At 44.2% G+C, this 27,611-nt stretch overlaps 8 protein-coding genes across 8 annotated transcripts; 5 read left to right on the top strand and 3 right to left on the bottom strand.

Moving 5' to 3' along the window:
• Nucleotides 1–93: 93 nt before the first annotated feature.
• BDB00DRAFT_858724 (ATP-utilizing chromatin assembly and remodelling N-terminal-domain-containing protein) lies at nucleotides 94–4,596 on the bottom strand. Its single transcript, XM_053125889.1, has 13 exons — nucleotides 4,098–4,596; nucleotides 3,737–3,912; nucleotides 3,498–3,600; nucleotides 3,171–3,410; nucleotides 2,985–3,081; nucleotides 1,942–2,892; nucleotides 1,704–1,876; nucleotides 1,555–1,635; nucleotides 1,354–1,467; nucleotides 1,060–1,288; nucleotides 547–987; nucleotides 353–466; nucleotides 94–283 (listed from the first exon to the last, which is right to left on the bottom strand). Exons 1-13 carry the CDS (start codon nucleotides 4,223–4,225, stop codon nucleotides 167–169), a joined length of 2,964 nt encoding a protein of 987 aa, XP_052973014.1. The 5' UTR covers nucleotides 4,226–4,596; the 3' UTR covers nucleotides 94–166.
• A 1,691-nt stretch (nucleotides 4,597–6,287) lies between these two features.
• On the bottom strand, nucleotides 6,288–8,745 carry BDB00DRAFT_858715 (major facilitator superfamily domain-containing protein). The gene is made up of 7 exons (XM_053125888.1): nucleotides 8,633–8,745; nucleotides 8,308–8,444; nucleotides 8,109–8,231; nucleotides 7,827–7,992; nucleotides 7,560–7,722; nucleotides 7,173–7,470; nucleotides 6,288–7,042 (listed from the first exon to the last, which is right to left on the bottom strand). Exons 2-7 carry the CDS (start codon nucleotides 8,434–8,436, stop codon nucleotides 6,476–6,478), a joined length of 1,446 nt encoding a protein of 481 aa, XP_052973013.1. The 5' UTR covers nucleotides 8,437–8,444; nucleotides 8,633–8,745; the 3' UTR covers nucleotides 6,288–6,475.
• Nucleotides 8,746–9,633: 888 nt separating this feature from the next.
• On the top strand, nucleotides 9,634–10,513 carry BDB00DRAFT_183971 (NRDE protein-domain-containing protein). Its single transcript, XM_053116383.1, has 2 exons — nucleotides 9,634–9,834; nucleotides 9,906–10,513. Exons 1-2 carry the CDS (start codon nucleotides 9,788–9,790, stop codon nucleotides 10,411–10,413), a joined length of 555 nt encoding a protein of 184 aa, XP_052973012.1. The 5' UTR covers nucleotides 9,634–9,787; the 3' UTR covers nucleotides 10,414–10,513.
• An 892-nt stretch (nucleotides 10,514–11,405) lies between these two features.
• BDB00DRAFT_858705 (uncharacterized protein) lies at nucleotides 11,406–12,509 on the top strand. The gene is made up of 2 exons (XM_053125887.1): nucleotides 11,406–11,619; nucleotides 11,716–12,509. Exons 1-2 carry the CDS (start codon nucleotides 11,604–11,606, stop codon nucleotides 12,015–12,017), a joined length of 318 nt encoding a protein of 105 aa, XP_052973011.1. The 5' UTR covers nucleotides 11,406–11,603; the 3' UTR covers nucleotides 12,018–12,509.
• Nucleotides 12,510–14,484: 1,975 nt separating this feature from the next.
• On the bottom strand, nucleotides 14,485–15,867 carry BDB00DRAFT_858701 (uncharacterized protein). Its single transcript, XM_053125886.1, has 2 exons — nucleotides 15,064–15,867; nucleotides 14,485–14,975 (listed from the first exon to the last, which is right to left on the bottom strand). The coding sequence occupies exons 1-2, from the start codon at nucleotides 15,460–15,462 to the stop codon at nucleotides 14,868–14,870; spliced, it is 507 nt and encodes a 168-aa protein (XP_052973010.1). The 5' UTR covers nucleotides 15,463–15,867; the 3' UTR covers nucleotides 14,485–14,867.
• BDB00DRAFT_858699 (stress-activated map kinase interacting protein 1-domain-containing protein) lies at nucleotides 15,732–17,647 on the top strand. The gene is made up of 4 exons (XM_053125885.1): nucleotides 15,732–16,217; nucleotides 16,285–16,359; nucleotides 16,447–16,992; nucleotides 17,068–17,647. The coding sequence occupies exons 1-4, from the start codon at nucleotides 15,917–15,919 to the stop codon at nucleotides 17,328–17,330; spliced, it is 1,185 nt and encodes a 394-aa protein (XP_052973009.1). The 5' UTR covers nucleotides 15,732–15,916; the 3' UTR covers nucleotides 17,331–17,647.
• Nucleotides 17,648–20,195: 2,548 nt separating this feature from the next.
• Nucleotides 20,196–25,525, top strand: BDB00DRAFT_858694 (uncharacterized protein). Its single transcript, XM_053125884.1, has 10 exons — nucleotides 20,196–21,310; nucleotides 21,385–21,662; nucleotides 21,753–21,759; nucleotides 21,825–22,223; nucleotides 22,302–22,411; nucleotides 22,540–22,886; nucleotides 23,004–23,177; nucleotides 23,249–24,524; nucleotides 24,605–24,763; nucleotides 24,845–25,525. The coding sequence occupies exons 1-10, from the start codon at nucleotides 20,478–20,480 to the stop codon at nucleotides 25,051–25,053; spliced, it is 3,792 nt and encodes a 1,263-aa protein (XP_052973008.1). The 5' UTR covers nucleotides 20,196–20,477; the 3' UTR covers nucleotides 25,054–25,525.
• Nucleotides 25,526–27,280, top strand: BDB00DRAFT_858683 (Adenylosuccinate synthetase). The gene is made up of 5 exons (XM_053125883.1): nucleotides 25,526–25,695; nucleotides 25,792–25,861; nucleotides 25,930–26,025; nucleotides 26,101–27,045; nucleotides 27,128–27,280. Exons 1-5 carry the CDS (start codon nucleotides 25,573–25,575, stop codon nucleotides 27,187–27,189), a joined length of 1,296 nt encoding a protein of 431 aa, XP_052973007.1. The 5' UTR covers nucleotides 25,526–25,572; the 3' UTR covers nucleotides 27,190–27,280.
• The last annotated feature ends 331 nt before the right edge of the window (nucleotides 27,281–27,611 follow it).

Genomic DNA, 27,611 nt, shown 5'->3' with positions numbered 1-27,611 from the left:
TTCCGAATGCTTTTTAGAGATGCCTGTTAGCAGTTAGCAACAACATCAACAGTAGCGAAAGTTACTGTATAGAACCATCTGGGAATTGCCAAACTCATACACATCCTTGAGTGGAAATGCAACGTCCAATTGCACTTTATTAAGTTTTGTAAAAGGACAGCTTATTCTACTTTGCGAATTTGTTGACATATGCAAGCCATGAACCAGGAGCAATTCCCGTCGATGAGCCTTTACTACGAGTGCTACGCCTTGAGACTTCTGGTTTCGATGCATTGCTTTGGTCCTAGAAATGGATAGTGATATTGATGAGTATGTGTAGAGCATATAAGCTATTGATTGAATAAATACATACTGTCATTCTCTTTTTCATGCCATTGGCCAAATTATGCGCATGCTTATTCAATTCTCGTATCAGTCTGTGCTCTCGCTCGCCCTTTGGATTCAACCATGCTAAAAGCTTGTCAATCTGCAAGAGCATAATCAATATTCAAAGTAATGAAGCCGGCCTTTTTAATCACATCGAGAAGAAAAGAAGAAATTCCTTACGTCTTCGGGATCATCGTAACTTCTCCACCATTCTTCAGTCTGCAACGTGGTAGCAGCCGCGTTATTTGCCATTCCATCCATACTGCGTATCCGCTGCTCCATAAAATCTGCTTCTTTGGCGAATCCTTGTGCTTGCATCAATGCAGATACGAATTGAATGCCTCCGCCGTGCCCGCACGAAGGAGTTGTGGAGTTGTTGTTAGCGTTCGATGTATTCGTTGTTACTGGAATGGTTTGAGTGAATGACAGAGGATCGTTTCGTTCTCGTATAATGGTAAGGTCGAGGTCACTTGGGCTTTGAACAAAAAGCCTTCCAGTGCCATGTACATGTGCGCCACCGATATTGTCAAGGTACATGTAGCGATTGAAGAATTTGTCGCGACCCAGAGGTTTTATCCGCAGAGTACTATATTTGCGCATGTTGTGTTCAAGTTGCTCTTCCTGTTGAGCAAAAAAAACAAATGGTGGTTAGCATCAAATACTTTTAGAGGAAGGTGCTGGCTCTTTCATTACCTTTTTATACACATGCCGCTCTTCGTCATCCAATTTCTTACGGGCAGCATTACGGGCCTTGAGCTCTTGGTTTCGTGCGCGCGCTTCCTCTCGTTGCTGATGATACATTTTAAGTCTCTTTGCTTCTCGTTCTTCACGCTCTATTTGTTTGCGCTTCAATAATGCTTGTCGAGACTCGGTTCGAGAAGGTGACGGTGTCGAGGTGTCTGCTTGAGACGATGACCTATCACTGTAAATATTTCCCGTTATTAGAAAAGGTTGAATAGTATACGATTATGCGGTCCGATTACTCACATATTTTCTTCATCATCATCAGAATCGTCTGAAGACTCATCCTCATCAGCATCAGGGTTGTTTGCTTTTTCCTCTACATCAATCCGTTTCTCGAATTCTTGCCGTTCGGCGTGACTACATGGCAAAATATGAATCTTTAGCAATGTGATCCTTATAAAACACATGATATAATCACAGGAAAATGTCTAGCTTACTACTTACATTCTCTTTCTTTCACGGCTCAAATCGATCTTTTGCTTTCGTAGTTCAGTCATTTGCTCTTGACATTCTTCCATAAATTCCCTAATAGTCGAATCGATAAGTTTCTTTCTTTCTCAGCAGTATGTGCATAACTGACAGGGTCGGCTTACTTGATAAAAGAACACTCATTGACAAGACCAACGAGCATTTCGAACATGAACACCTTGTCTTTTAAACTTAATCGCAAATACGCTTCCTCTCGCTCTTCCAATGTCGTATCCTCTCGTGGTACAAGATAGCTGAATATTCTATCAACATTGCTAGCTTGATCCGGTGTAGTGATCTACAAAAATCCGGCCTCGTAAGTAATAAGTTTGCATATGAATTTAGCAAATAACCAATGCTTACATCATTAATGCACCCAATCATGACATCTTCCCATCCTTTACGATCATTGCCAACAGGGATAAGTTTCGCATCCCATGCTCGACCAATTTCGTAGATTTGGGGGCTTGTCCACACGGATTCATTTTCTGTGTCAGTTGGGTTAATGATGGCGGATGTTGATGCAGAACCATCTTGATCTTCGAAAGTGCTATCTCCTGCCTGGTGCTCGTCCTCGCTCGTCAATACGGATGGTTGGCGGCTGGGAGATGGTGTAGGGGTTCCGCGCAACGATGATGATGTCGGCGTGAGGGTACCAGGAGCAGTTAGTAGCGAAACGTTTTTCGATTTTTTCCGTTCTTTAATGATTGTGTTGAGGAGACAGACATTGCTTTCGATCAAGATCTGAGACTTGTCTACCGGACTGGTGTGTAAAAGTGCGCTTTCAAAATCATCAAGAGGGAAAGGATAGAGACCAAGCGACCGTGCAAAAACACTGATAAACGACCAAACCATCAAGAGTGAACCGAGAGCATCAGAAGGTACAGTTTGGTGTTGAGAGGGTGTCGGACACAATGGCATACCACCTGTTGGATTGGGGATCGTTTCTTTTGCTTTCGGTTGTCCTGGTTTCATGTCGAGAATGGGTCCTTCACCAGATGGCTTGCGTCGATAAATTGGAACGTCCAGATCCTCGATTGGATACTTGATCGACGATTCTATCTTTTTCGCATCATCGACAGTCTTTTTCATTTCACTTTTACCGCGAGCTTTTGCAGTGCTAACGGATGACTTTGCTTTAGTTTTTGTTGATGTCTTTCCAGAAGCGTCGGCTTCGGCACCGTCAAGTTCACCATTTGTAAAATCGGAAGCTGGAGTCTTTCGTTTGCGCGATTTAGCATCGATTTGATCCTTCACGGCTTGAAGGTCTTTGGGTAGTGTTGTGTCAATGCCGAATTTAGCAGCAGTTTGTGCCTAATAGCTCACAAAGTTATTCTTTTCATGTTCATTGTAGTTTAATAAAACTACCATTCACGCTATATATATATAGATATCTGTATATATACCTTGACAACCCATGGTGCATGATTATAAGATTCTTTGACCAAGTTCTCTCGGAGAAACTTCTTAAGCAAGTTCTTTGAAAATGCCAGTCGATCGCGTCTATGCGTTGATTTATTTAAACCAGATTAGCAAAAAGCTTTTAATCGACACTCATATACCCTTCGTTATACTCAAGTAATGGCACCTACTTTAAATCATCTTGGTTAACCACCGTCCGGAAATCATCCACTCCCGAGAGATCGTCATCCACAAGTTCAACAAGGAAATTGACGCCAGATGCATTGCCGTTCGTTGTAGCATTGGACGTAGAATTCTCATCGATTATTTCTTTGCCGTTTACTTTGGTTCCACTGTTAGTCGCGAGTGTAGAACTTTTTGATATGGGATGTACATTGTCAGAGACTACTCGTAGAACGCGCGCGATATATCTATATCGAAAATTAATGTAAAAGTAAAGAGGGCATTATCTGGTCAATAACAAAATCTTTCCTAATTGATCAACCAATTTTACTTACTTGACACCATCGTTCCATCGACATGTAACCATATCTCCTGAATCAAATCGGTTGATATAGTATTCGTGTACGTCATCCACCACAGCATCTAAACGACCGCATTCTATAAGAATAATGAAAATGATTAGTTAAAATAACCACATAAGCAAGGCATTAGGGATTACACTAAACAGCCAAACAAGCCCCTCCCCCTTCGCACCTCTTCCACAAGGATAATGAAAATCTGTATCTGCACGTACGGAATTGCGCTCGTTCCAGTACACGTTTCTGCAGTGCATCGGGTAATTTCTCTTTGACACGGTTCTTCTCAGTACGTTCGCTTTCCAGAGCTTCCTCATACGTAAGGTTGCTACGGCCTGACACTTCGCACTGCCATACATGTGCCTTATACAAGGTGTAGCGCTTCAAATAGGATCTACAAGTTCATTGCACAACAAAAAGAAAAGGTTATGGATTGACATGTGTATATCTAGAAAAATAAAAGCATCGTGTGATTTAAAAAGCGAATCAACGCGTGTTGTCAAAGTCGTAACACGCGTGTTATAGATTAGCGCAATCGAAAAGCGATCGCTTGCGCTGATGGTTGATTGAAAAGGATACTGATAATCGGTAAAGATCTCTGACGTGATCGATGAAACCCAGACTTGGCGATCTCTGGAATCTTTACGTTCGGGATCGAATGGAGGTGGTGGAAGTAGTGGGAAAGTTTTGCGCTTCAGCAATGGCATGGTAAAGCTTTAGCGTTGTTGCTACTGTTGTATGAAAGGAGGGAGACGCACGCGATTCGTCAAGTGGCTTGGTAAGGGAGGGGTTGTTGTTTTTGTATTCAAACGTAAGCAGGTTTCTGCAAAAGTGAGCTGGGCTGTTTTAAGAGGTGGTGTGAAACTATGGTAACGGGGATCAGCTGCCTCGGTTACGCGCTGTCAAATGTCGAAGACTTGGTTGAGGTCGTAGTGATGTATATCGCGATATATTAAGAGAAAGCGAAGGTGTGTATGCAACGTCAACAGTGGTGTTTGGAAAAAAATAACCTTGTCGCAAAGGAGTATGAAAAAAAAATAGGCGAAAGGAGAAAGAGAGAGAGAAAGAAAGAAGCAAGACAACCAACCGACGAAGATGAAACTGATCGCTGGCAGCAGGAACCACAAAGTGACTGAGTTCCAAATATGGACAGAGGAATATGTCATGCCCACCTACTCGATAATCTTGGTTAGAATCATCCACGCTTGATCCCCATTTATTATCCTCATATACTTTGATCTATATATACTATTTGTAAAGCGCAAACTATGTTTACAGCGCACACCAGCGGCTGCCATCACCGCTGAATAGTTTTACATGCAAACAAGTTAATAGTAGGAGGATAGAGTATTCTCTTAATGAGGTACTACTGTACCATAAGCATCATCGCTTATAAGTATAACTCAAATTATGGATGGCTCATTATTCAAGTAGCGTCCAAAAACCAATGGTTTATTGAGTACCTGTTTCATATTCAGGTATCTATAGATGCTTCTTTCTCTTTTAAAATGTCATTTAGTATACAGTAGCGCTATTCATGAACAAGAGTGGATAGGATAATAAAATGGTCGTGTGTAGCCCGATATGCGATTAAACAAACTACAGGATTGCGTAATTTAGTAATAAAGGAGAGTGATTTAATCAAATTTGTTAAGCTGGTAACTATTACAGACGACTAGGGAAGATATACAAAATAAAGATCTTCCTTATTTCTCATTTTTACTGTTTCTCTGCTTTTTATTAACGGTGGTAATTTGTTTTCAGCCGTAAGTTGCTGCCGACGCTGATTTTCTTTCACGTACAGTAGGTCCATCGTACAAACATAATAATAAGAGTGCAGAGGTCGACACTGCGGCCATATATATAACCATCGCAGTTGTGTATCTTGGCGCTTCATTGTCTCTCATCGAAAGAGGGTCCACAAAATTGCCTACGCAATAAACGGCTGTGGTCGCCGGTGCTGGAAAATATTAGTTGGTGTATCCGCTAACATTATTGGATACCATCGTAAGGGGATTTCCGTATTATGGGCCAATGACTGTTGAAAAGACACCTATAGCTATTGCGCCACTTTCTACCGATAGTACGCGAGCATGAGCAGGCCAACCATTGTCAATATACAGCCTCCAGCTGCAACATAGCCATTATCGTCAAACCGACGAATTGGGACCATGGATATCCCGATGAGAATAGTTGCTACGATACTGGCAGGAAAAACTGCTATCATATATGCAATCCGGAAACAGTTTGCCGTGAATGCCAGGAGCAGATCTTTACAGTCAAGCGTCGACCAAGGGCTGTTAAAGTACATACAGAATAAGCCTTGCTAAAGGAAATGTTTTGGCAATCAGACCATCTGCTTACTCAGCCCTATATAGAAAGTTATGTTATAACTGTTCACCACCTCCGGTTTGTGGCTCAGTCATCTTTAAGAAATAGTAATTTATGTCAAGTTTTAATGACAGCAAGCAACTGCCTCTAATATATAGCACTGTATGTACAGAAATGGTTTACAAAACGCCTTTTAGCAATGCGAATTGTAGTGGCGCTATTGTTTTGTTTTTATGTTATTCTCGTTGGTTTTGATTCGCTTGAACAAGTCTGGGCAGGAGATAAACAACTGCAACAAAACACCTCTTATTTCTGATCGTTATGAGAGTGTTGTATATGCATGGTTATTATGTTCCCACTCATAAGGTACGCTTTATATTTGTGGAAGGCAAACATACAGATAGATCTTACAACTCTATTGTATTTCAAACTGAACTACGCACTAGTACTTTTTATAGGTATTTATTTAGTACATAATATCGATTCGCCCACGAATGTAAAGCACCGTTTGCAAAGAAAATGGGATAACAGCAGCAAACTATCTGCAATTAAGGAAATATATGTTTTGTTTTTCGTATATGATGGTTTCTGCAGAAATAAGAAATTCAATAGCTGGTTTATAAAAGCTATGGACGGTACAAAAAGAGTAAATCTTGTTTGTCTGTGCAATCCACAGGTTTACAATCCTCCTTCATAGATGGTAGTGGCACTTGTTGGCTTTCTTCTGCTTTCAAGTGTAATCGGTATTGGTTATCCTGCACGTAAGTCCACCGTACGTAAAGGAACAAGAAAGTTACAAGCAGCATCACGACCAAATAGGTTATCATGCCACCCAGATATCGTGGTGCTTGCTCCTCTCGCATTAAAAGCGGACCAACAAAGTTCCCAAGGCAATAGGATACCAGATTGGCACTATTGTACAGAACTTTCTTGCTGTAGCCATTAACGTTGTTTGCAACAAGTAGTGCTGGAAATATGTCAACCGAACCAATACTTAAGATGAAAATCCCCATGAGCATTACGCCACCTGTCGGGAGCACAACGAGCAGCAAGAGTCCAATAACAACGATAAATGCCATCAAGCAGCCGACATAGCAGTTTTCGTTATAGCGATGACTGAGATATATGGCAGTAAAGTCAAGAATGGCAGAAGTGATACCAAGAGGGATGTTCAGCAATGTCGATTCCAAATTCTTAAACAACGGAGCGTACAAAAGAATCTCGCTATTAGATATTATACCCCCTTTTCCCAGAACCAGCATTAGATGTGCGTGCAATACTTTTATTTTTGGCATGCACATCACCAAAGTAAAAAGCACTTACCGAGAAGCCCATACTCTTGATAATGAGGGTGCTAAAAATCGACGTAACGCCATTTACCATGTTATCGAAAAAGGGTATCAGAGACATACAGTAAAAGCGTGGCTCTTTTATTGCCTCCAGCAACTGCTCGCTTTTGATCTTTTTGTTTTGGACCACTGTATTGTCACGTATTCGTTCGTCCACAATTTGAGTTTCTTGAAGAGTGAGTCTGTACCATCGCGATTTAGCTGTATCAGGCAGGAAAAGAAAGGTGCAAATGCCGACACCAACAGTTATTGCGCCCAAAATTATCATGTTCCTTTGTAGAAATTGAGGGCGGGTGAATTTCTGGGAATATACTGCAGAAAAGTAAAAATACGATGATGCTAATGTATAAATTAACGGTACCATTTCCATGCGCTTAATCCATATACGCCGTTCATATTTCTTAAAAAGCCAAAACTAATCAGGCCTCCAAAAGCACCAGCAAAGGCGCTGCTCATCTGGATCACACCAAACCAGGTTACTTGCTCGGAACGCCGATATATAATGCTGACGAGTAGATACAGTGCTAGTGTACGAGCAAGAAAAAAGAAAAAAGCAATGTTGGTACAAACACAATGGTAGTGGGCTTTCAGCACAATAGCTCCTTTTACACGTATCGTAAAACTTTACCGGGATAGCTAGCAGCTTCAGCGAAGCCCAAAAGGAAACGCAGAGCAGCCATTTGAGCAAAGTTTGTGGCGAAAGCGGTACAGCCCAGTATAGTGCCCCACACAATGAGTGCTGTACCCAAATATTTGGAGATTGGTATTTTTTGTAACAAGTACTGGTTCGGAAACTACATATGATAGTTAGAGCTCTACGTAAAATACAGGTCCTCGCAATAAGCTTCATAAACGGGAAGTAATGGCGACCGTCATCGGTGTTTCCGCTTATTATAGAGGTAGTACGTACCTGAAGTGATAAATAACCCAAATAATATATTGACCCTAACCAACCGAATTGGTTGCCAGTTATCTTGGTATCTTCGAAGAGGCCCATCACTGATGAAGTATTCAAAATAGTTTTGTCTAGGTACTTCATTATCATCTTAATTAGTAGCCTAATGTATAAGCGTCTATTATTTTCAATCCACTTTGTAGTATATGTTTACCTGCAGAAAACAAATGACGCATATGTATGGAACCGTCATTATATTGATTTTCCGAAGAAGTTTCTCCTCTTCCGGTGTATAGACAAATCTTTTACTGTTGGGTGGCGACAACGTCCGTCTTTTCCACATCGTACGTACTACTAACAATATGTTTTTTTTCAAATAAAATAGCATTAACGCCAAAAAAAAGTTTGCCGTTCGATTTTTTAGAAAAATAAATACATGGATGCTTGCGGCATCCTTCTTATGGAACGTTTTTTTATTAGTCGCTTTGTGTTCTCCCCACATGTCGCTCCCGTGAAATGCTATATATAATGAAACCTACGAGTGTAATGTATGTTGTAGCTAGTATATCAGTAGAGTGGAATGGGATACTCTTAAAGCGAACGTTGAATGTATATCAAGTGTTAAGGAGAAGAAAGAGAGGGGACACGAGAAAAATAATACAGTCGGGACCAATTCCTATTCCTTGCCGATGATCATGCATTATGCTGCAGTTGTGGCTTCCTTTTCCAGAGCTCCGTTAAGCTGATCTATGAGCATTACTATGCATCAATACAGAAATCAGGAGTTTATCCCAGTCGCTTTTCTTTCTTAGCATTGCTATATATAAAATGGTCTTATCGTCAGTCTAGTACATAGTACACTCTGTTGTTGCATTATTCGTCATTAGTAGCAGATCTTCCATTATCCCTTTCCTCTGCTAACTGTACGCTGAAAGAAACGATCTGTTAGAGTCAAGGCAGACAAAGCCGGCTCAATTGTTACAAAAGCGTAGTTAACGATGCATAGAGCATATAGCACACTAGAGCGTAGAACACAACTGATTAGTGCCAAATACTATTGCACTACGTAAAGATCAGGTTAACAGTTATACTACCACAGCTTATAATACTGTGTCCATATTAGAAGGGCGAATATTACTAGCATCATCATGCTTTGACTTGTCCTGCGCAACTGATCACCCCACACATCGATGTTGGGTGCGACGTTCTGTCTATCCGCATGGAAGCAGCGCGATCACGAGACTACAAATACAAGGATGCGAGTTTCTTTTCCATGCGATAGTCCACAGCACCATCAACCCATACATATGCAAAAAGAAATTGCTACTTGCGCGCACTTTCCCATAAACATACTCCATCTGGATAGCATACTACGGAGGAAGTAGTGGTGCCGCGGTTCTTATATACTGAGCACTGTTTTGGAAGAAACAAAAACATCAGCTCATGCTTTCGAATGCAACCTATTAACAGATATAGTTCGCTATCGGAATCAATCTGCCGTCAGCTGTAAATCGTCTCCAGCAACCATCGAACGAAGTACTGACATATGTTATACTGTGCTACTATCCAATACCTTAAATGATCACATCAGCCTGTTTCCCTGACGTTAAAGCGGCATGAAAAACAGGTCTGACTCAGCACAATAAACGTTCTGTTTCTTCTGCTTTTTTTGTTGAACCCTTTTCTTTGTACAAATGTGCATTCTTTTTTGGACAGTAGACAATCACCCTCGCTACCGATTGTAAGTAAATGCACAAAAATGAACAGGAAAAAAAGGCATTTTAAATAAATGGAACTTGAATAACAATTTAGCATATTTGCCGCCAATCGAGACGAATTCTTGGATCGCCCTACGGCACATGCTCATTTCTGGCCACCGCCTAATAACGATATTCTTGCTGGTACTGATCTCGAAGCACAAGCAACACCGCTACATAATGGTACTTGGCTTGGCATTACACGGACAGGGCGATTTGCCGCATTGACGAATTATCGAGAACAAAAGTTTCTCGGCGGAAGATCCCGAGGGGCGCTGACGCGAGACTTTCTTTTCCACGGGAGTTCATCGGTGCACGATTATCTCAAGCAAATTGAAGCTCATGCAAGCGACTTTGGTGGGTTTAACTTGATATGCATGGACTTGAAGAAGAAGGAGAAATTGCATGATATGGCGTATTTCAGCAACCGCGAGAACAGCCACATTACAGATTTGTCGCCAGGCACGGTCTATGGTATATATACAAACGTGTGTGTGTGTGTTGTGCAAGACGAGCCTTCCGAGAAACAGCACGGAGTAAAGAACGGGAGCTGTGTGGGGTAGAGTGGGACAAGCTGACAAGTCGACACCGTCTACTTTTATCTTTATACGCGGGATTTACAAGGCCTTTCCAACTCAGTGCTAGGGAATCCGTGGGAAAAGGTCAAGCAAGGGCGAGAAAAGTTTGGCGAGATCGTCCAGGGTGAGTTCGATGACGAAGAAGGCTTGATCGACCAATTGTTTGACTTTTTGAGGTAAAGATAGAAATGAGAAAGGGGACCGAAATTTAGCGGGATAACCTTTTTTTAATGATTGACGTAATTGGTGCACCAATAAGCACGACTGCCGACCCGCTGCAATCATCATCCGACCAGAGTTTAGCCCAGATTATGGAAGCGAGCAAGCACTGGATATTTGTGCCCAGGTTCGGTTACCTGAATTCAATCTATGGGACACGCACGAGCACGGTGATTCTGGTGGACCACAGTGGCAACGTGGTGTTTGTCGAACGCGATCGCTACGAAGAAGTAGGCGAGGAAGAGAGCGCCGGTGCTGACGGTGGTCAAAAGAAATCATACAAGCCCTTGAAGGACAAAGGTCGGGTTTTCCGATTCAATATCGACGGGGACAGCAGCCAGTAGTCTCTCGGAGATAACAGTTAGCCAACTTTTTCCAGAAACAACTGCTCCCACACGCCCTCCAAGGATTACTCACACTGGCACTCGCACTCACGGCATACAACCCCAATTTACCCGATATATATTGTTTGTTTATTCGCAATCGATCCGATAATGGTCCCCCTTTCCTCATAATCACATCTCCCAATCAAAATAAACTTTGCATCGCTGTATTTTTACGCGCCGTACTCCTGGGCCCGATGCCACGGGCAGCGATATATGAGCGGAATGCAAATGCCACGTTTCTTGGGTTTTTTCGGTTGTTGCAACGAACTCCTGAAGCCAAGCAGAGCGAAATGCCACGTTTCACGTGGAGTGCGTGTGTGGCATGTCAAAATGTCACTTTCTTTTCTGTGCTGATCCAATCGTTCGGATTATATTTATCAGTGACAATAACCCGCCACATCGCGATCGAATCCTAAACTCTCTTTCCTTTTCCTTTCCTTTTCCTCTCTTTTCCTAACCTCAACCCCTCCCACCGTGCCTTTTGCAAGGTATCACAGTCCGATTCCTTTCTCTCCTACTTCCCCACTCCTCACCACCAACTTTCCACCACCACTCGCCATCCGATTCGTCATGACGTTCACACTAGGTACTACTGGCACTAAGCCCTCTTTCTGACCCTTTGCTATGAGGATGTCTGTCTATAGTACACGTCTAACAGCCTTCTTTGTGCGTCTTTTGACAGTTGGAGGCCATGACAAAAAGATCCCTCTAGAACAACAGTATCACCCGTGTCCGCGTTGCGATCGTCCAACAGTCCAGCTGACCCGTTCTGAGACCCAGTTTGTTATTTTCAACCAAAAGATTGGAAAGTCCACCAACATGCGCGTCCGCTATGAATGCCAAATATGCGGATGGAAGAACGAGAACCTGCCCGACAATCCCAATGACAGGAGCTACAGCTCTTGGGAGGATGAAACTGACAACAACCACGACAGCGACAATAGCAACAAGAACACGACAACAACAGGTGCTGCTGGAAACTAACGATAATCACATCAGCAACGTGCTGATTCATTAGTTTCCTACAATCTCTTATTATTTGCTTGTTCTTCTCCCCTCTTCCCTTTTCACCTTTTCCCTCGCCAACTATCTTACTATGCTCTTATCCAATCACACTACATACGTCGTGATTTTTGTATACCTATGCACGCCTGTCCTTTCCATGTTGCTATTACCTTTCCCCCCCTTTTACTATATGCTTTACTTATAAACCTCAACTTATTTGACACATATCACACGCCCATTCCAGCTCGCCCTACAATCTATCTTATGGCACAGCCGGCAAAAAGAAAGGTCAAAGTAAATTGAGAGCAACCAACCACTGGCGGCGGAGAACAAAGTTCCATTCGTGGGGCGAAGAAGGTTCATCACCCACGCCCTTGTATCGCGGGTCTCTTCTTGGCAATCTTGATTGCGGCAGAGCACCAGCCCTAGCTCCGAGAAGGAGCTAGAAGTGGTATGCTATGCGGTTCTGATAGGCACTCATAGTTAATCCAGTATCTGTTACATTCGTGCAATGCTTTTTTGTTGTTGCATGGCTTACTACCATCTACTAAACATCCAAGTAGTACAATCCAAAACCACGACGGCTGCTCGCGCCGGAGCAAGACGTTCCGCACGAGCAGTGGGCCATGGATAAAAGGTACTTGATACTGGATATGGCTATAGCGCCTGAAACGTGATCCCATTTATTAAGAGGCCAAATTTACAGCGACCTTTCCCATATATTTCGTTTCTGCAGTTATTGGGCTATTGGGTATGCTATTATTATATATTATGTTGTATGTTCACATGTGTGGTGTGTTGTGCAATGTCGATCATATCGTGTTTTTTTTGTGTAAGAGGGGCAATTACCACAAAATCAACCTATTTTTTCTGACATGAAAACATCGTATCCAATTTTTGTGAACAGCTGTGAGCCGAATTGAGAGTTCTGACTTCGACAATAGTCAATTCAAGTGATGATGACACCATAAACCGTGATTAATCTTGAGTACCTGATAGCAGAGGACAGGAGTGATTTGAAGTTCTACTCGTACAAAGTGTTCTGATCGCTCTGAACCGCCGACACTGTACTCTTCTACAAAGAAAACATGAATATGTGGAAAGCGAGCTCACCCGATCCTTGTTTTGTTTTTTAATTCTGATTTTTCGAAATCAAGCAGCTCGCTCATTGCCATGTGGGAAAATAACATTAAATCTGCCTTGGTGATCAACACGACAAAGAATTCGTTTTTCAAATTCGATTGGCGCTGCTTGATACGTCCCAGTGCTGTCATGAAGGGATCAGCTGGAGTGTTGAATTGGGAGATGGGGTGGGAATTGCTTTTTGGGTCCATAGCAAATAAGTTTCGTAAGGGGGAAGAAATAAATCGAGGGCTTGTAAGTAGTCGGCACACATATAACATTGAAATGCCGTTAGTCTCTTTGGTGTTCTTTACCCATGCATACAAAGGTATGCGTTCTGGTGTTTTACTATTTGGATGCATACAGAACTGAGATGCTTACCCTCGCCATTCTACCAGGTGATGAATGGCTCCTATGCTTGGTAAAGCTATATGGTAAATAACGCACGACCGAGTATGGCGCAGACTCAAGATTGGAAAAGGGGGGGGGTACCCTATGGACATTGTACTTGCAACAACTCGAGTGGAAGGGACAAGTTATACGTCACCTGTTTAAATACTATATAAACTACCCCGAAATGATTCCTGGGGATGTCCACTTTGGAAATGTTAATAGTATATAGTCATCCACTCAATACACCTACGCGCACAAACATACTTATAAACTGAATGAAAAGAATTCAGAACCGCTTTTGCCACCAATAAAGACATTGCTTACACATAGTATTCTCCAAAAGTTTCATCCTCTTGCTACTTCTGCTGCTGTAGAGTTTGCCTGAGCCTACTACTATGACGTGGTGTGGCGTCATCGCATGATACTGGAAGGTATGCATTATTGCAATCGAGCTGTTTGCTTGCAAATCAAGGCCTAGTCCAAGGAAGCTTCGGCTGAGGCTAGCGCTGTAGGGTGTTCAGCCGTCAGGCACAGGTGCTGGGACTGTCAGGCTTTGGCTTGGCTGAAGTTTAACGGAGCGGTCCCCGCTTATAAACGCGTAAGCATCTCTCATTTTTTTTTATATGCGTTTGATCGTTCAGTGCATAAATGATTTATACTAAATCTTCCGTGTGAATTTTGATTCCTGGATTAGTTCCATGTTGTGCTCTTAAGTAGCAATAGCCTAGATTATATTTTTGTGTGATCCTTCAACTGGTCCAACGCCTACTCTAATACTCGTTGTAGGCGTGCTGCATCTATGAAGCTGTATACATGGTCGTTTTATTGATTATGCCCGCTACTACTGCTGTGCATATGCCTAATTCGGCGGTGCAACGTCACAGGCAAACCGCGCGCATTTGGAAGGGAACAACTCAGGGCAAGTTCATTCACACACACTCATATTTAGGAACCTTCTACCCTGTACATATATAATCCCTTCCCCTCCTCCACAACTTTTCTTTTGCTAAATACAAACGTAACACAGCAAGATAAACGCACATATGCCAAAATGTCCTTGATAACCGATGCGAATTTCTTAATACATGAGATGCGGATAAAGTTACTAAGAACTGACGAGCGAGGCGAACGCATTGTGTCGTTTCGTCCAACCGTCATGTCTGATGACTATATTCGACTTGCTGCACCAGCGTACCCAGAAATGCAATACTGCTATTCGCCAGTTTATGATAACTTTTTCACCAAAGGCAACGGGAATGGCGGCAGCAGCGGTGGCACGAATCTCGTCAGCAGCCCACGAACCAAACGGAGCCATTATCGTCTGCGCAAAAAGGAGAATATGAATCCACCCAATCTTCCTGTAATGCCAAAACCAGCAACGACACCTGAAAGCGGTAATGAAGATACTGACGGTGATCTCGGGTGAGCTGTTAATTGAAATATAGCTTTGTCCACCAGAAAAAAGCATAGTAATTAACACGCTCCCCGTTCTCTTCTTTCTATACTTTAGAACCAACAAGCCGTTACCACCCACACCAATGCGAAAACAGTCTGCGCCAACATTATGCGTGACTGAAGCATCCAAGTCGCTTCGTCCGAGGTTTGCAGATGACACAGGAGCAGCTGCTACAGCTGCAGCATCAGTAACTTCAACGACCGCTACGTCCCTCCATAAAGAAACCGTAATTAGATCACACACGCGCACTACATCAAGCACGACGTTTTCGTTCCATGGCACGAACGGCAGTGAAAATGCTACAATGACGTCGCTACATCCTTCTATCGAATCACCTATCGACCCTTCCCCTCGATCATCCCTTGATGTGGACGGTGACCAGGCGTCATTTCCTCTACCTGTGGAAACATCTTCTGTGAAAGATACGAAGGGAAAATCTGTGGATATGCGCATCCAACAACAATCGCAGTCATCGCGACAGCCATACTCTCTTGATCAACCGCAAGGACAACAACAACAAAAGCAGCAGGAAGAAGATACGCCGCAGTACTCACCGCTTGTTTATTCAAAAATTCAGATACCCCCATTGTACCACAAGGTTCAACAACAGCAGCAGCAGCAGCAGCAGCAGCAGCAGGAGCTTCCAAAACCGACTGTACCTGCAGCAACAACATCCGCGACGACAAACACCAACTTGCCTCCTCTTAATCTTGCTCCAAATCTACCGACTGCGCATCGACGACGACGGTACCCGAGACAACAATTACAGCAGCAACAGCAGCAGCAGCAACAACAACAGCAGCCGCCACCACCACCACCACAAGTACCATCTACTCAGGAGGGAACATCGACCTCCTCATCACAACAACCTGCACCACGACAGCCTCCTAAATCCAATCTCACAGCCATGATCGCTGAGCGTGCGTCGGCAGCCGACAATCCGTTCAACGAGTTTTCCTTTGTTTCTGGACGAGGCGAAGCGAAACCGATCACGCTATGTGTATACTTACCGCATTGGACACATCCTTACAAGCCGATTAATTTGGTGGTGCGTCCTGATGCAATTGTGGATGACGTGATTGGATATATCTTGTACGATTATGTGGAAAAGAAACGGAAACCTTCTTTGCAAGAGGAGATGTACGACATTGCGCAGTGGGTGTTACGGATAGCAGAGGATGACGGTGAAATTGAAGAAGATCTACCAGGTAAAAGATCTTTATGCGGATATAGCACTCGTCAGAAAGCTATTTATTGACGTGTTCCTTATAATAGCATTGGATCGAACACGACAAATCAGCATGGTATCATTCGATCAGTTTGCTTTGTGTCGTACGGCACCTGAACAAGGTAATATGGATGATTCTAACTGAATATGTTTCTTTATTAAGATGAAAGGAATGCACTAACCTGAGGATTCTTTTAATGAAAAAAAAGTCAAACAAAATGAAATGATACGTGCCAAGCTGGGAAAAACTGGGCCGGATCTCAGCAAGACCAAAAAAGCAAATACACAAGATGCACAACTTGCCGTTGCACCTTCGCCATCTGCAGGTGGATCCTCATCAGCGAACACGTCGACGACAGCTGTAGATTTAGGTCCACTGGATCCAGTCACTGTTGGGCCTACGTATGCTTCACAACAAGAAGCCGACTCGTCTGCCGTCGCTGTGCCTATTCCTTCCTCCAAAGCCATGCTGACGAAGTCCACTATGCATATGACACCCGTCAAATACTTTCGTATTCAGTTGATGACCAATGAAGAAGTGTCGGCAACAACAACAATACCAGCCTATGCCGAGATGTTTATTGGCGATGTGCTTGAATTAGTGTCGCGGAAGCGTAAGCTCGATCCAGATGAGCATATGTTAACAATTGCGGATAGCAATGTGATTGTACCAAACGATACAACAGTGGATAGTATGAGAAACGTTACCGAATTGTGTTTGATGCGGAAAGGTGCAGGTCTCACCGTTTCTAGCTGTAAGTTTTCTTCATCAACCATCGCCCTATTGAACGCATTTGCGATCATCCTACTTAGCACATGTATTCATGTAGCAACGCACATCTGGCGCTCACCGAATCGCAAAAAGAAGGATGAATTGTATTACCCAGCCATGTACAACGCAAGCTCATCGACCAGTGGCAACAATGGCATTCTTTCGCAATACAAAAAATATTTTGTGAATCGCAAGATGCCAATGTTTGTTGGTCGACGAGAAAGTGTGATTGCAATCGATGGCGACTATATTCATATTATGCCGCCCGAGCACAAAGGAATGTTTGACTCTGTAAAAACGGTAAGCTTTTGCGAGAGCTAAACCAGAAAAGGGTGGGGGTCAAATTTACAATGATTTTCTATCAATTATGGTCATCAACAACTGCATATTAGACATCCTTCCATGTCAGTGATGTTGTATCGTGTAAACAAAGCAAGAAAGCACCTTCCAACTTCAAGATCACTGTGCTCAAAGATCAGAGTCACAAGGCGTATGATTTCGAAGCAATGAATGCTAAAGAAGCTCGTAAGTGTGTAAAGCGTGTGTGAAAGCTAGTCAAGAAAAGGGAGGTCCAGATCTATTTATTGACAATTGCTCACATAATCTCTCCTACAGAGGAGATCTGTGCAAGAATCAACTTTTTAATGCAAGTCTGCAAGGCGTCCTGACTCGTTCGCTGAGGCGTATGTTTCCTATTTTGGGCTATTTACTTGATGCACTACACGTCATACAGCCTTTTGTAAAGAAAAAGGAGAACCTTTTTTTTTCGTCATTGTACATATCTTTTACGGGATACCCTATTTCATCCAAAAAAATCTGTTTCTTTGTTCCTTTCATTCTTTCTTATTTACTTTGTCTAGAACGCATTTTTCTGTCTTCTTCTTCCTCTTTTTTACGATCAATCATCTTGACGGTGTCTTGTTCTCATGGCTAATTATCGTCCATAGCCATTTAAACGGTTGCCAGGTTACTACTAGCCATCACCGTTGCAACGTATTATACGTTACCAGGACGACGGTCACCATAACAACAACTCCTCATTGTATTTTGTTGTTCCATGGTCTCCTGTTGACAGACATGCTTCCCCTAAAACTCATAGGCGGGCAAAAAGAGAGCTGGTGAGCGGTGAACTGTATTACTTCATCCGAGCACATGTACGATATAACATTCACTCAAACGCACGTAGAATAAGGTATTCTCCTAAAATTTCGCTTATCCCATAATGTCTTGCCAACATAAAAAGATGGGGTAACATAGGAAGGGAATGATGACATACCGTAATAGGGCTTCCGGAATATCCATCACCATAAAAGAAGTCAGAAAAAAAGAGTGTGTGAAACATTAGATATGATGATTCTCGAATTTTGGCATCACCCACCCACCAATCGATGCTATTCTTATAGACAGGGGGGATGGGGGTTGGAGAGAATCCATATTTGGAGGTGGTGTAAGTTCAGCCATGATGTATGAGCAGCGTGTGGTACAGACAATACGTCATTGTTCATCCTCATTTCCCTTTTGCGGGTCAGACGGTTTTTTTTGTTGAGTGTGAGTTTGAGTGTATGCTGTGCGCTGTATTTTTTTAAAGATCTCTCTTCTCTCTCTCCCACATCTTTGTTCATTCCGCTTGGTTTTTTTTATCTCCTTGCTACTTCACTCTTTCAGCAAGTCTGCGCTTTAGTATCGCGTGCCCCCAGTCGACTGCATAGGCTCTTCATTCAACCGTTTCTGCCGTTCTCGATTCGTGTCAATCCTCTTACACTTCACGCATTCACCACCTCATAATACTTTATTCGTTCATACTCAGCTCGTATACGCTCCCCTCCTCTCTTAGACCCCTTTCTTTCTTCGGTAGCATTACGTTTTCTTTCCTTACATACATTCTTGCAATTACTGCTTTAGCACATGAACTTGTAGGGGAACGTTCAAATGTCGTCGGAACACCCGTCTTCCTTGCCGGTACTCAGTAGCAGTGATATGGGTTCATCATCATGTGGTTCGCCACGCAGTATATGTTCACCTGCTACGACACAATACCACGCTCAACTCTATTCAGGACAACAACAACTACAAAAACGTTTACAGCAGCAACAACGGCAACAGCAGGATCAGCATCATAATCATAATCATACTTCCAACCATCCTCCAGAAATACCTCAACAGTTGACATTTGTACCACCCAACCTGTATCGGACCTCTTTAAGGCTTGCCACGGAGCTTGACATTCATGCATGGTGGTCCGCGCTTGTTGACATACTTGCGGGCTCTTCATTTCATGCAATCCGTGTCTGTCTGTCTGTGCCCCAGGACATGAGCGATGCATGGTCTGGTGCATGGGGCTTGAAAGCAGTATGGTCGAAACCAGGTGTGACCCGACTATCACCAAAGCAGCAGCCACAGCAACAGCAACAACAACAGCAACAAAATTCTAATGATAAAGACTACTTTGTACATACCCACGACCTCCACCAATCCAAACACGACCGTCATAAAGTTTTCGAGCGACTCCAATCGCTAGATTACGAAGCAGAACCACTGCTCAACAATCCAAGTGCACACCGAATCATTCGTCGCAATACCACTATCATCGTATCGCGCGAATACCGCCCACGATCTCAACGTCCGCCATTGCATTTCCAGCATCATCACGATGACAGCCGGGAAATGTTCAAACGCGCCCTGTTGGAACACTCAGAAAAATGTACCACGACGCGACGCGTGACATGTCACTCGGCGCTTGCAGCAAGTACAAGTCCACGCCTGCAAGAAGGAGATTTGATGGATTTACACGGAACTGAAATATTGGCTGACTCACCGCGGATCGAGCATGACATCAACGCCACAAGCACACTAAGCAGTGGATACCAGGAGCCAACAGGTGTCTTGTACGATTATGACGAGTATGAACAACAACAACCATCGCCATGGTCGCAATCACCTGCGCCCTCGCCAGCCATGATGGACCCTGACGTGAACCCATTTTTCCAATCGACACCCGGAATCGACGACGAAGCATTTAACCCAGCATCTCCCGAGTCTTATCAAAGTTCACATATACCCTTCCCACCACCTGCATCCAACGTCCATTCCGTTATTCATATTCCGCTCGTACACAACTCTGCAGAACATCAACAAAACAACGATGTCGACGATGACGACGAGTTTTTTCATCAATCTCCAGCAACAACAACAACAACAGCAACATCAGCAGCAGAAGCAGCTTCTCCCGAATATATTGATCCTCATCCAACAAAAAACCCACCTGCACCCATCGCCATCCTGTCATTCCTGTCACCTGTTGTACCATACCCGTCCAATTTGGTCTCGAGTTTAAATGCATTAGCACCTTTTATTGCCAGTAGCTGCTCTAATGCTGTGGAACATAGCCGCCAAGTTTTGGTACGCCGCCCTTCTGCTCGACGACGGCCTTCGGGAAAGCAGCGGACAAGGAAGAAGTCGGGCGAGGATATGCCAAGAATGAATGGAACTTCTACTACTATTGCTAGTGCTCGTGCTGGTGGTAATCACGAGATAGTGGATTCAGCAACAACAACACCCAATGCCACATCGCCCTATCATTATCAATCGACACCACCATTTCTTGGCAGCATGTCGAATTTCACAAAGAATTCATTAGAAACAGTGACAGAACAACAAAAGCCAGAAGACGATCCCCAGCTTTGGTCGGCATCGTCCATGTCGTCGTACACGTCGGCCTTTTCTGTGCAACCTGCAGCATTGGAACTGCAGCAGCAGCAACTGCAACAACATCTGCAACAGCAACCGAAGCTACCGCCTGTGTCCGATAATGGTGGTGGTCAAATGCTTTCTCGGTCGTCATCAATATCGTCTGAACGTGCTTTGTCTCCATCCTCTATGGCCATTCTTGACGCATGGGACTCTTCAAAGAACAACATCAACAAGGTCGAGCCTTTGACGCCCCCGGCAGCTATGGGTGCAACAAAAGATGATATGAAATCTATCAACGACGAGGATTCTCCATTTGTTCATCAGCAACAAGAACGGCAACAGCAGCTACGGCAGAACGAACACGAGCAGTTTAAACAACAGCAGCAACAGCGAGCAAAAAACCGAGTTTTGACAAAAAGATTGCGACCGCGGAATCGGACAAGAGTCCGATGGCGGGCTTATGGCTCAGGAACTGGCACAGGCAGTATGGGACGGTCGGTGGAGAGGAGCAATGACAGCGGATTAAACAGAGATGGGATTGAACATTTGTTTGTGGCACCCAAATCAAGCCTTTTGCGTCTGGTGATTGATGGTATACCCATTCATGTCTTGTAAGTGTATATGTCAAATCAAAAGTGAAGATGCAACGACACCAACTTACTGTTGATATATGCGTTTGATTTAGTACATGTTCAACTACGACAGGGCAAGTGACATGGGTAAATCATCGAATATTGCAATACACGGGCCGTTCGCTGAGCGAACATTTGGGACCTGGATGGTTATCACATATGCACCCGGATGATCAAACGGTGTGCCACAAGGCCTGGGAGAATGCGTTTGAACAAGGGAACGGGTTTGCTGGCGAATATCGATTACGACGTTTCGACGGTGTTTATCGATTTTTCTTGTGGCGCATTGTACCATTGCGAGATTCGAAAGGACGGATCATCCACTGGTTTGGTAAGTGTTTGTGCTTGACATAAGGTTACTTTTGTTCCTGGGGCTTTTTTTAATCCTGTTATGTTTCGTTTTTCTGTTATATCATTTTAGGCACTTGGTAAGAATGTAGTAGTGGGAAAGAAGTTAACTTCTTGGATGTAACTAATGCATCTGCTGTTTTAGCACCGATGTCCATGACCAGCATATTGCAAAGGAAAGCAACTTGCGACAAATGGAAATTGAGAGCAACGAACGCAAATACCGGTTACTCGCCGAAGCGATTCCTCAAATTGTGTTTACCTTCTGTCCTGGCATAGGTGTGACGTATGCGAACGAGAAGTGGGAAAGCTACTCTGGCCTGGATTTTGATCGAACGAAAGGATTCGGCTTTATGTCACAGGTCCATCCAGATGATCGCCACAAACTACAGCTGCCGGAGCTATTACCGCACCAAACCGCCGGCATCATATGGCAAAGAGAGATTCGATTGTTGGGTCACGAGGGGAAGTATCGATGGTTCTTGGTGAAATCGATATCTGTTGATGAGCTGGACACTGGCGATGTGCGTTGGTTTGGTACATGGTAGGTTTCATCTTTGAACACATTTTTGACACTTTGGAATCGTATGTTTATCCTAAATTTCAAACGATAAACAATTAGTACGGATATCAACGATCACAAGTTGCTGGAACACAAGCTCAAAGAGGCGCATGACGCAGCACAGAAGTCGATGGAAAGCAAGACTCGATTCTTATCCAACATGTCGCATGGTAATACACTTGACGCAGAAAAGGGAAACTGTGTATCGGTGTGTGTATGTGGGAAGGACTAAAGGGAAAAGGTGATACTTTGCGATTTTACGAGTATTCTCGATATGGGTTTTGACATATCTGGCTAGAAATCCGAACGCCCCTGATCGGTATCACTGGAATGCTCAACTTTTTACTTGATACGGAGCTCACGCCTGAGCAACTGGATTATGCCCACACCATCCAGCAGTCTGCCGAGTCATTGCTTGTTGTTATTAACGATATTCTGGATCTGAGCAAGGTCGAGGCTGGTATGATGAAGCTGGAATGGGAGCCATTCAGTTTGGTGACCATGATTGAGGATGCAAACGAGCTTTTGTCGACACTGGCGATCCAAAAGGGGCTGGAACTGAGCTTCTGGGTTGATGAAGACGTGCCTGATGTGGTGGTCGGTGATCGTGTACGACTGCGTCAAGTCCTGTTGAATTTGATCGGAGTAAGTCCTTTAGTCTCTATTAAATGGAGTCTCTACTGAATGGGTCACAAAGAAGGAGACCGTTAGGAACTACTGTAACTTTATAATCGCTAATTTTGTGCTTACTATGACCGGCAGAATGCAATCAAATTTACTACGGAGGGCGAGATTTTCACCCAGTGCACAGTGCAAGACATCAGCGTCGAAAGCAACGAACTGACCTTGTTGTTTGAGGTCCAGGACACTGGATCTGGCTTTGATGCTGAAGGCGAAGCTGTCATGTTCAAGCCTTTCTCGCAAGTCGACAGTTCGGTAAGTCAGTAACTTGTTTCTGAGAGTGCGAAAAAGCGTATTATATTGACACGGTCGGCAATTTTCTGAAGAGTACTCGAAAGCATGGGGGAAGTGGACTTGGTCTCGTTATCTCTCGACAGCTTATTGAGCTGCACGGAGGTACGATGCAGTGCAAGAGCAAAAAGGGTGAAGGATCCACATTTTTCTTTACCGTCAAATTCTCTATCCCTCCACCGCAAACACGACCGAGACCACAGACGCCACAGAATGAAACGAACAGCAATCCATTCTTCAGAACCAGCGTCTGCAGTGTATCGCACGCCGCATCACCCGTACAGCCTACACCAGCAAGCAACACAGTATCATCCTCATCCTCGTCATCGGCTTCTTCCGTCTTTGTTCCTTCTCCACTTGCGCATTCGAAGAAGCATTCACAATCAGTCGACCTGCCAAGCTCAATGGAGTTGCTCCAAGACGCTTTATTAAACAAGGCTGCATCGATGCGATTGATGCCGCCACCTGCACGTAACGGCGGCGGCAGCGGCAGCGGCAGCGGCAGCATCAGCGTCAGTGGCCGGTCTCCATTGAGCAACGATAGCACAATAACAACAGCAACGGCAACAGTGCCGACCAAGGCAGCAGCAGCAGCAGCATCGGGCGAAAGACCAAGCAGCAGTCTACGACCACCAGTAGCAATACCCCATGTTGGCCTACTTTCACCAAATGCTGGTGTTATTTTGCCTCCGCGCACACCAAGCCGAGGATCACCGCTGCGTATTCTCGCCGTATCGGACTGGCACCATGCGCGCAACACCATTGTGAAGCACTTGCGCGCTATTTTGGGCGGTATCTCACAGCACCAAGACTATGAATTGAGCATCGCAACAAACCACATTGAGGCTGTTCAGCTACTGGCGTATCCGCAAGCAGCTGCGTACGATTACATTGTGATAAACTTGGCGCTCGATCAACAAGTACTGGATATTACCCGTGTCGTTACCGGCGCACTTCAGCATCAAGATGCCAACGTCCTGGTTATCACGACACCCATGCAGCGATCGCAAATCATGGATAGTGCCAAAGGGCGGGAAACTGAACTGTTGCCTGCTAATTGCAGCTTTGTGTTCAAACCTATTAAGCGAAGCAAATTGAATTGGTACTTTGGTCTGCGTCATCAGCAAGAAGATCCGGGCGATCAAGACCATCCGTCAGGAGCATCTACACCGTCAGCAAAGGCTGCAGCGGCTGCTGTAGCTGCCGGTGCACCGGAATCGTCGCGACAGCGAGTGGCAACGCAAAAGGAAGTGTTTCGACGCATGGAAGCAGATGTAGGCGGTAAAGGATTCCAGGTCATGCTTGTTGAAGGTGAGATAATAAGAGCAATTGCATACCAGTGCCATTGGAACCTTTGAAAAAGGGTTGCTGAACCTGGGATTGTTTTCTAGATAATTTGGTGAATCAAAAGGTGCTGACACGGTACTTGGAACGCGTTGGATTGAATGTCGAAGTGGCCAGCGATGGGGACGAGTGTGTCAAATTATTCCATAGTCGACCACCGGGCCACTTTTCCTTGATTCTCTGCGACCTGTTCATGCCTGTCAAAGGTAGATCGAAACCTGAGTGAATTGGCTTGTGAATTGGATAAGCATAGATAAACTAACTGATTTTCTATCCAAATAATGCAGATGGGTATGAGGCAACTCGCGAGATTCGAGAATGGGAAAAAGAGCATAAAGAGCAGCGACCAGTGCCCATTGTAGCACTGTCAGCGAATGTCATGAGCGATGTAGCACAAAAGTGTCTCGAGAATGGATTTTCCACGTACATTTCAAAACCCGTCAACTTTGCTACACTGAGCGATGTCATCCGCAAGCATTTGCTCCCAAAACATTGACACGCGCATTCCCATCCTATCCTTCGGTCTCATCTTTCTTCTTTAACCTCCGTCATCTCAACCAATTATAATAATAATAAACACGACAAAATTAGAAAAATAACAGTTTACATGCACGAAGTAATTCTCTTACATACGCATACTAATGCGTAATCTATGACTCATTAGCTCCGGCATTCATACTACTCTATCTGTACTATTGACGTACCTAAAAACTATTGTCGTACTGTTTCTATGAGGTTAAAAGAAGAAAATCTCTCAGTGGTGACGATGTGTTCTTCTCTTCTAGGATGTGTTTTCCACGCTAATAAGAAATTGATGACGGGGATCATTTCAGAAAATCTACATGGCGGCGAGTATATTCGAAATTAGATGGGGACCCTGTCTCGGCTGAGAGCAATCTGATTCGTCCGTTGTAGCCGGGTATATCAGGCTTGGTTTCGCGGAGAGGAGAAAAAAAAATGGCTTTCCTCCCAATACACACGTATCGCTACCTAGCACCTACAAGCACATTTAAAAATGTCTTCGATCCTTTCTAGCGATGGTATATCCGTCGTTCTTGGCGCCCAATGGGGTGACGAAGGCAAAGGAAAACTCTCTGACATTCTCTGTGGTGAAGCCGACGTCTGCGCCCGTTGCCAGGTAAAAATTGTGCATTTCCATTGTCAAAGAGGAAAGGCCTGTGGCTTGTATGACTCACACCAAAAACCACGGTTGCAAATAACATATACCATATAGGGTGGTAACAATGCCGGCCATACCATTGTTGTCAACGATGTCAAGTACGACTTTCATATTCTTCCTTCGGGTGTGTATACAGTCGTTTCTCCCGTTTTTGTGTCAAATAAAGTACGGAATACTGATAAAATCGTGTAGGTCTTATCAACCCTAGCTGCACTGCCTTGATTGGCGCTGGTGTGGTTGTTCACTTGCCTTCGTTCTTTGACGAACTCGAGAAGCTCCAGTCTAAGGGTAAATATTTGCGTTTGCTGCTGTTATATTGAAAAAAAAATAAGAAAGTCGGTATGGCTGATACGTGCGGATTAGGCTTGGACTGTGATGGCCGACTTTTGATTTCGGACCGTGCTCACCTTGTCTTTGACGTCCACCAAACCATCGATGGTCTGAAGGAACTCGAATTGGGCCGTGGCAGCATTGGCACCACCAAGAAGGGCATTGGACCGGCTTATTCCTCCAAGGCCTCCCGCTCGGGTCTTCGCGTGCACCATCTGTACAACTTTGACGAATTCGCTGCCAAGTTCCGTGTCCTTGTTGAAAACAAGCGCAAGCGGTATGGCAATTTCGAATATGACGTCGAAGGCGAGCTGGCCCGCTACCGCGAACTTGCTGAACGCTTGCGCCCTCATGTCGTTGACCACGTTTCGTATTTGCACGAGCAGATGCAAGCTGGTAAAAAGATTCTGGTCGAAGGTGCTAACGCCCTCATGTTGGACATTGATTTCGGTACCTACCCCTACGTTACCTCGTCCAACACTGCCGTCGGTGGTGTTTGCACTGGTTTGGGCGTCCCACCTACCAAGATCAAGAAGGCCATTGGTGTCGTTAAGGCATACACTACTCGTGTCGGTGGCGGTCCTTTCCCTACTGAACAGCTCAACGATGTTGGCGAATACTTGCAGCGCGTTGGTTTCGAGTTTGGTGTCACTACTGGACGTAAGCGTCGTTGTGGCTGGCTCGATATGGTCGTTGTCAAGTACTCGACCATGATCAACGGTTACACCAGCTTGAACATTACCAAGCTGGATATCTTGGATCAGTTGCCTACTATCAAAATCGCTACCGCCTATCATTTGGATGGTAAGCCTTTGAGCTCGTTCCCTGCAGATTTGTCCGTCCTGGAGCGCATCGAAGTCCAGTACGTCGAGGTGCCTGGCTGGCAAAAGGATATCTCTCGTTGCCGAACTTGGGAAGAATTGCCTGAAAATGCACAGAAATACGTCGAACTTATCGAAAAGGAATCTGGTGTTCCTGGTATGTTTAATCTTCGGCTGCGTTAGATCGTGCTTTCTTGAGTTAGTGACAGACATTAAACTGGCCAATTTTTTTTATTTAGTCGAATGGATCGGTGTCGGTGCAAGCCGTGATGCTATGATCAGAAAGCCTCTTCCTCAGTAAAGCTTTTTTCGCATAGAAAAGATATACCAACGGATGTATATTTTGGAATTATTTGTGTACAAAAGAAATAAAAACATAAACCTTTTCGTTGCCATAAGAGCTGTGTTTTGTGCATTAAATAACAGGGTTTACTAGCGGTCCCTACCTCGCTTCGCTCAATGTCATTCAACGGGAACGCGTCGCAAGAGGGTCCCGCCTTGACCCCTATGTTGGAGGGCAAGCCCCCAAACCCCCGGGTAGGGGTAGCGTTTATAGCTATACCTGCGTGGCAAAATCAGTAGAATTCCTGCCGTATATGTCGATAGACATTGCTACCAGAGATACAGCTGCCATAAAAACTTTTCTAATTATAAAACCTACCCATGGAAAGCATTTCAAAGGCTGCAAGTCAGTTAACTTATCGCACTTCTAAAGGCTAGCAA

The sequence above is a fragment of the Zychaea mexicana genome, assembly GCF_025766255.1.
Source record: "Zychaea mexicana strain RSA 1403 chromosome Unknown BDB00scaffold_170, whole genome shotgun sequence".
Classification (NCBI taxonomy): domain Eukaryota; kingdom Fungi; phylum Mucoromycota; class Mucoromycetes; order Mucorales; family Lichtheimiaceae; genus Zychaea; species Zychaea mexicana.
The sequence above is the reverse complement of the archived record's forward strand: the minus strand, read 5'-3'. Positions and strand labels throughout refer to the sequence as shown.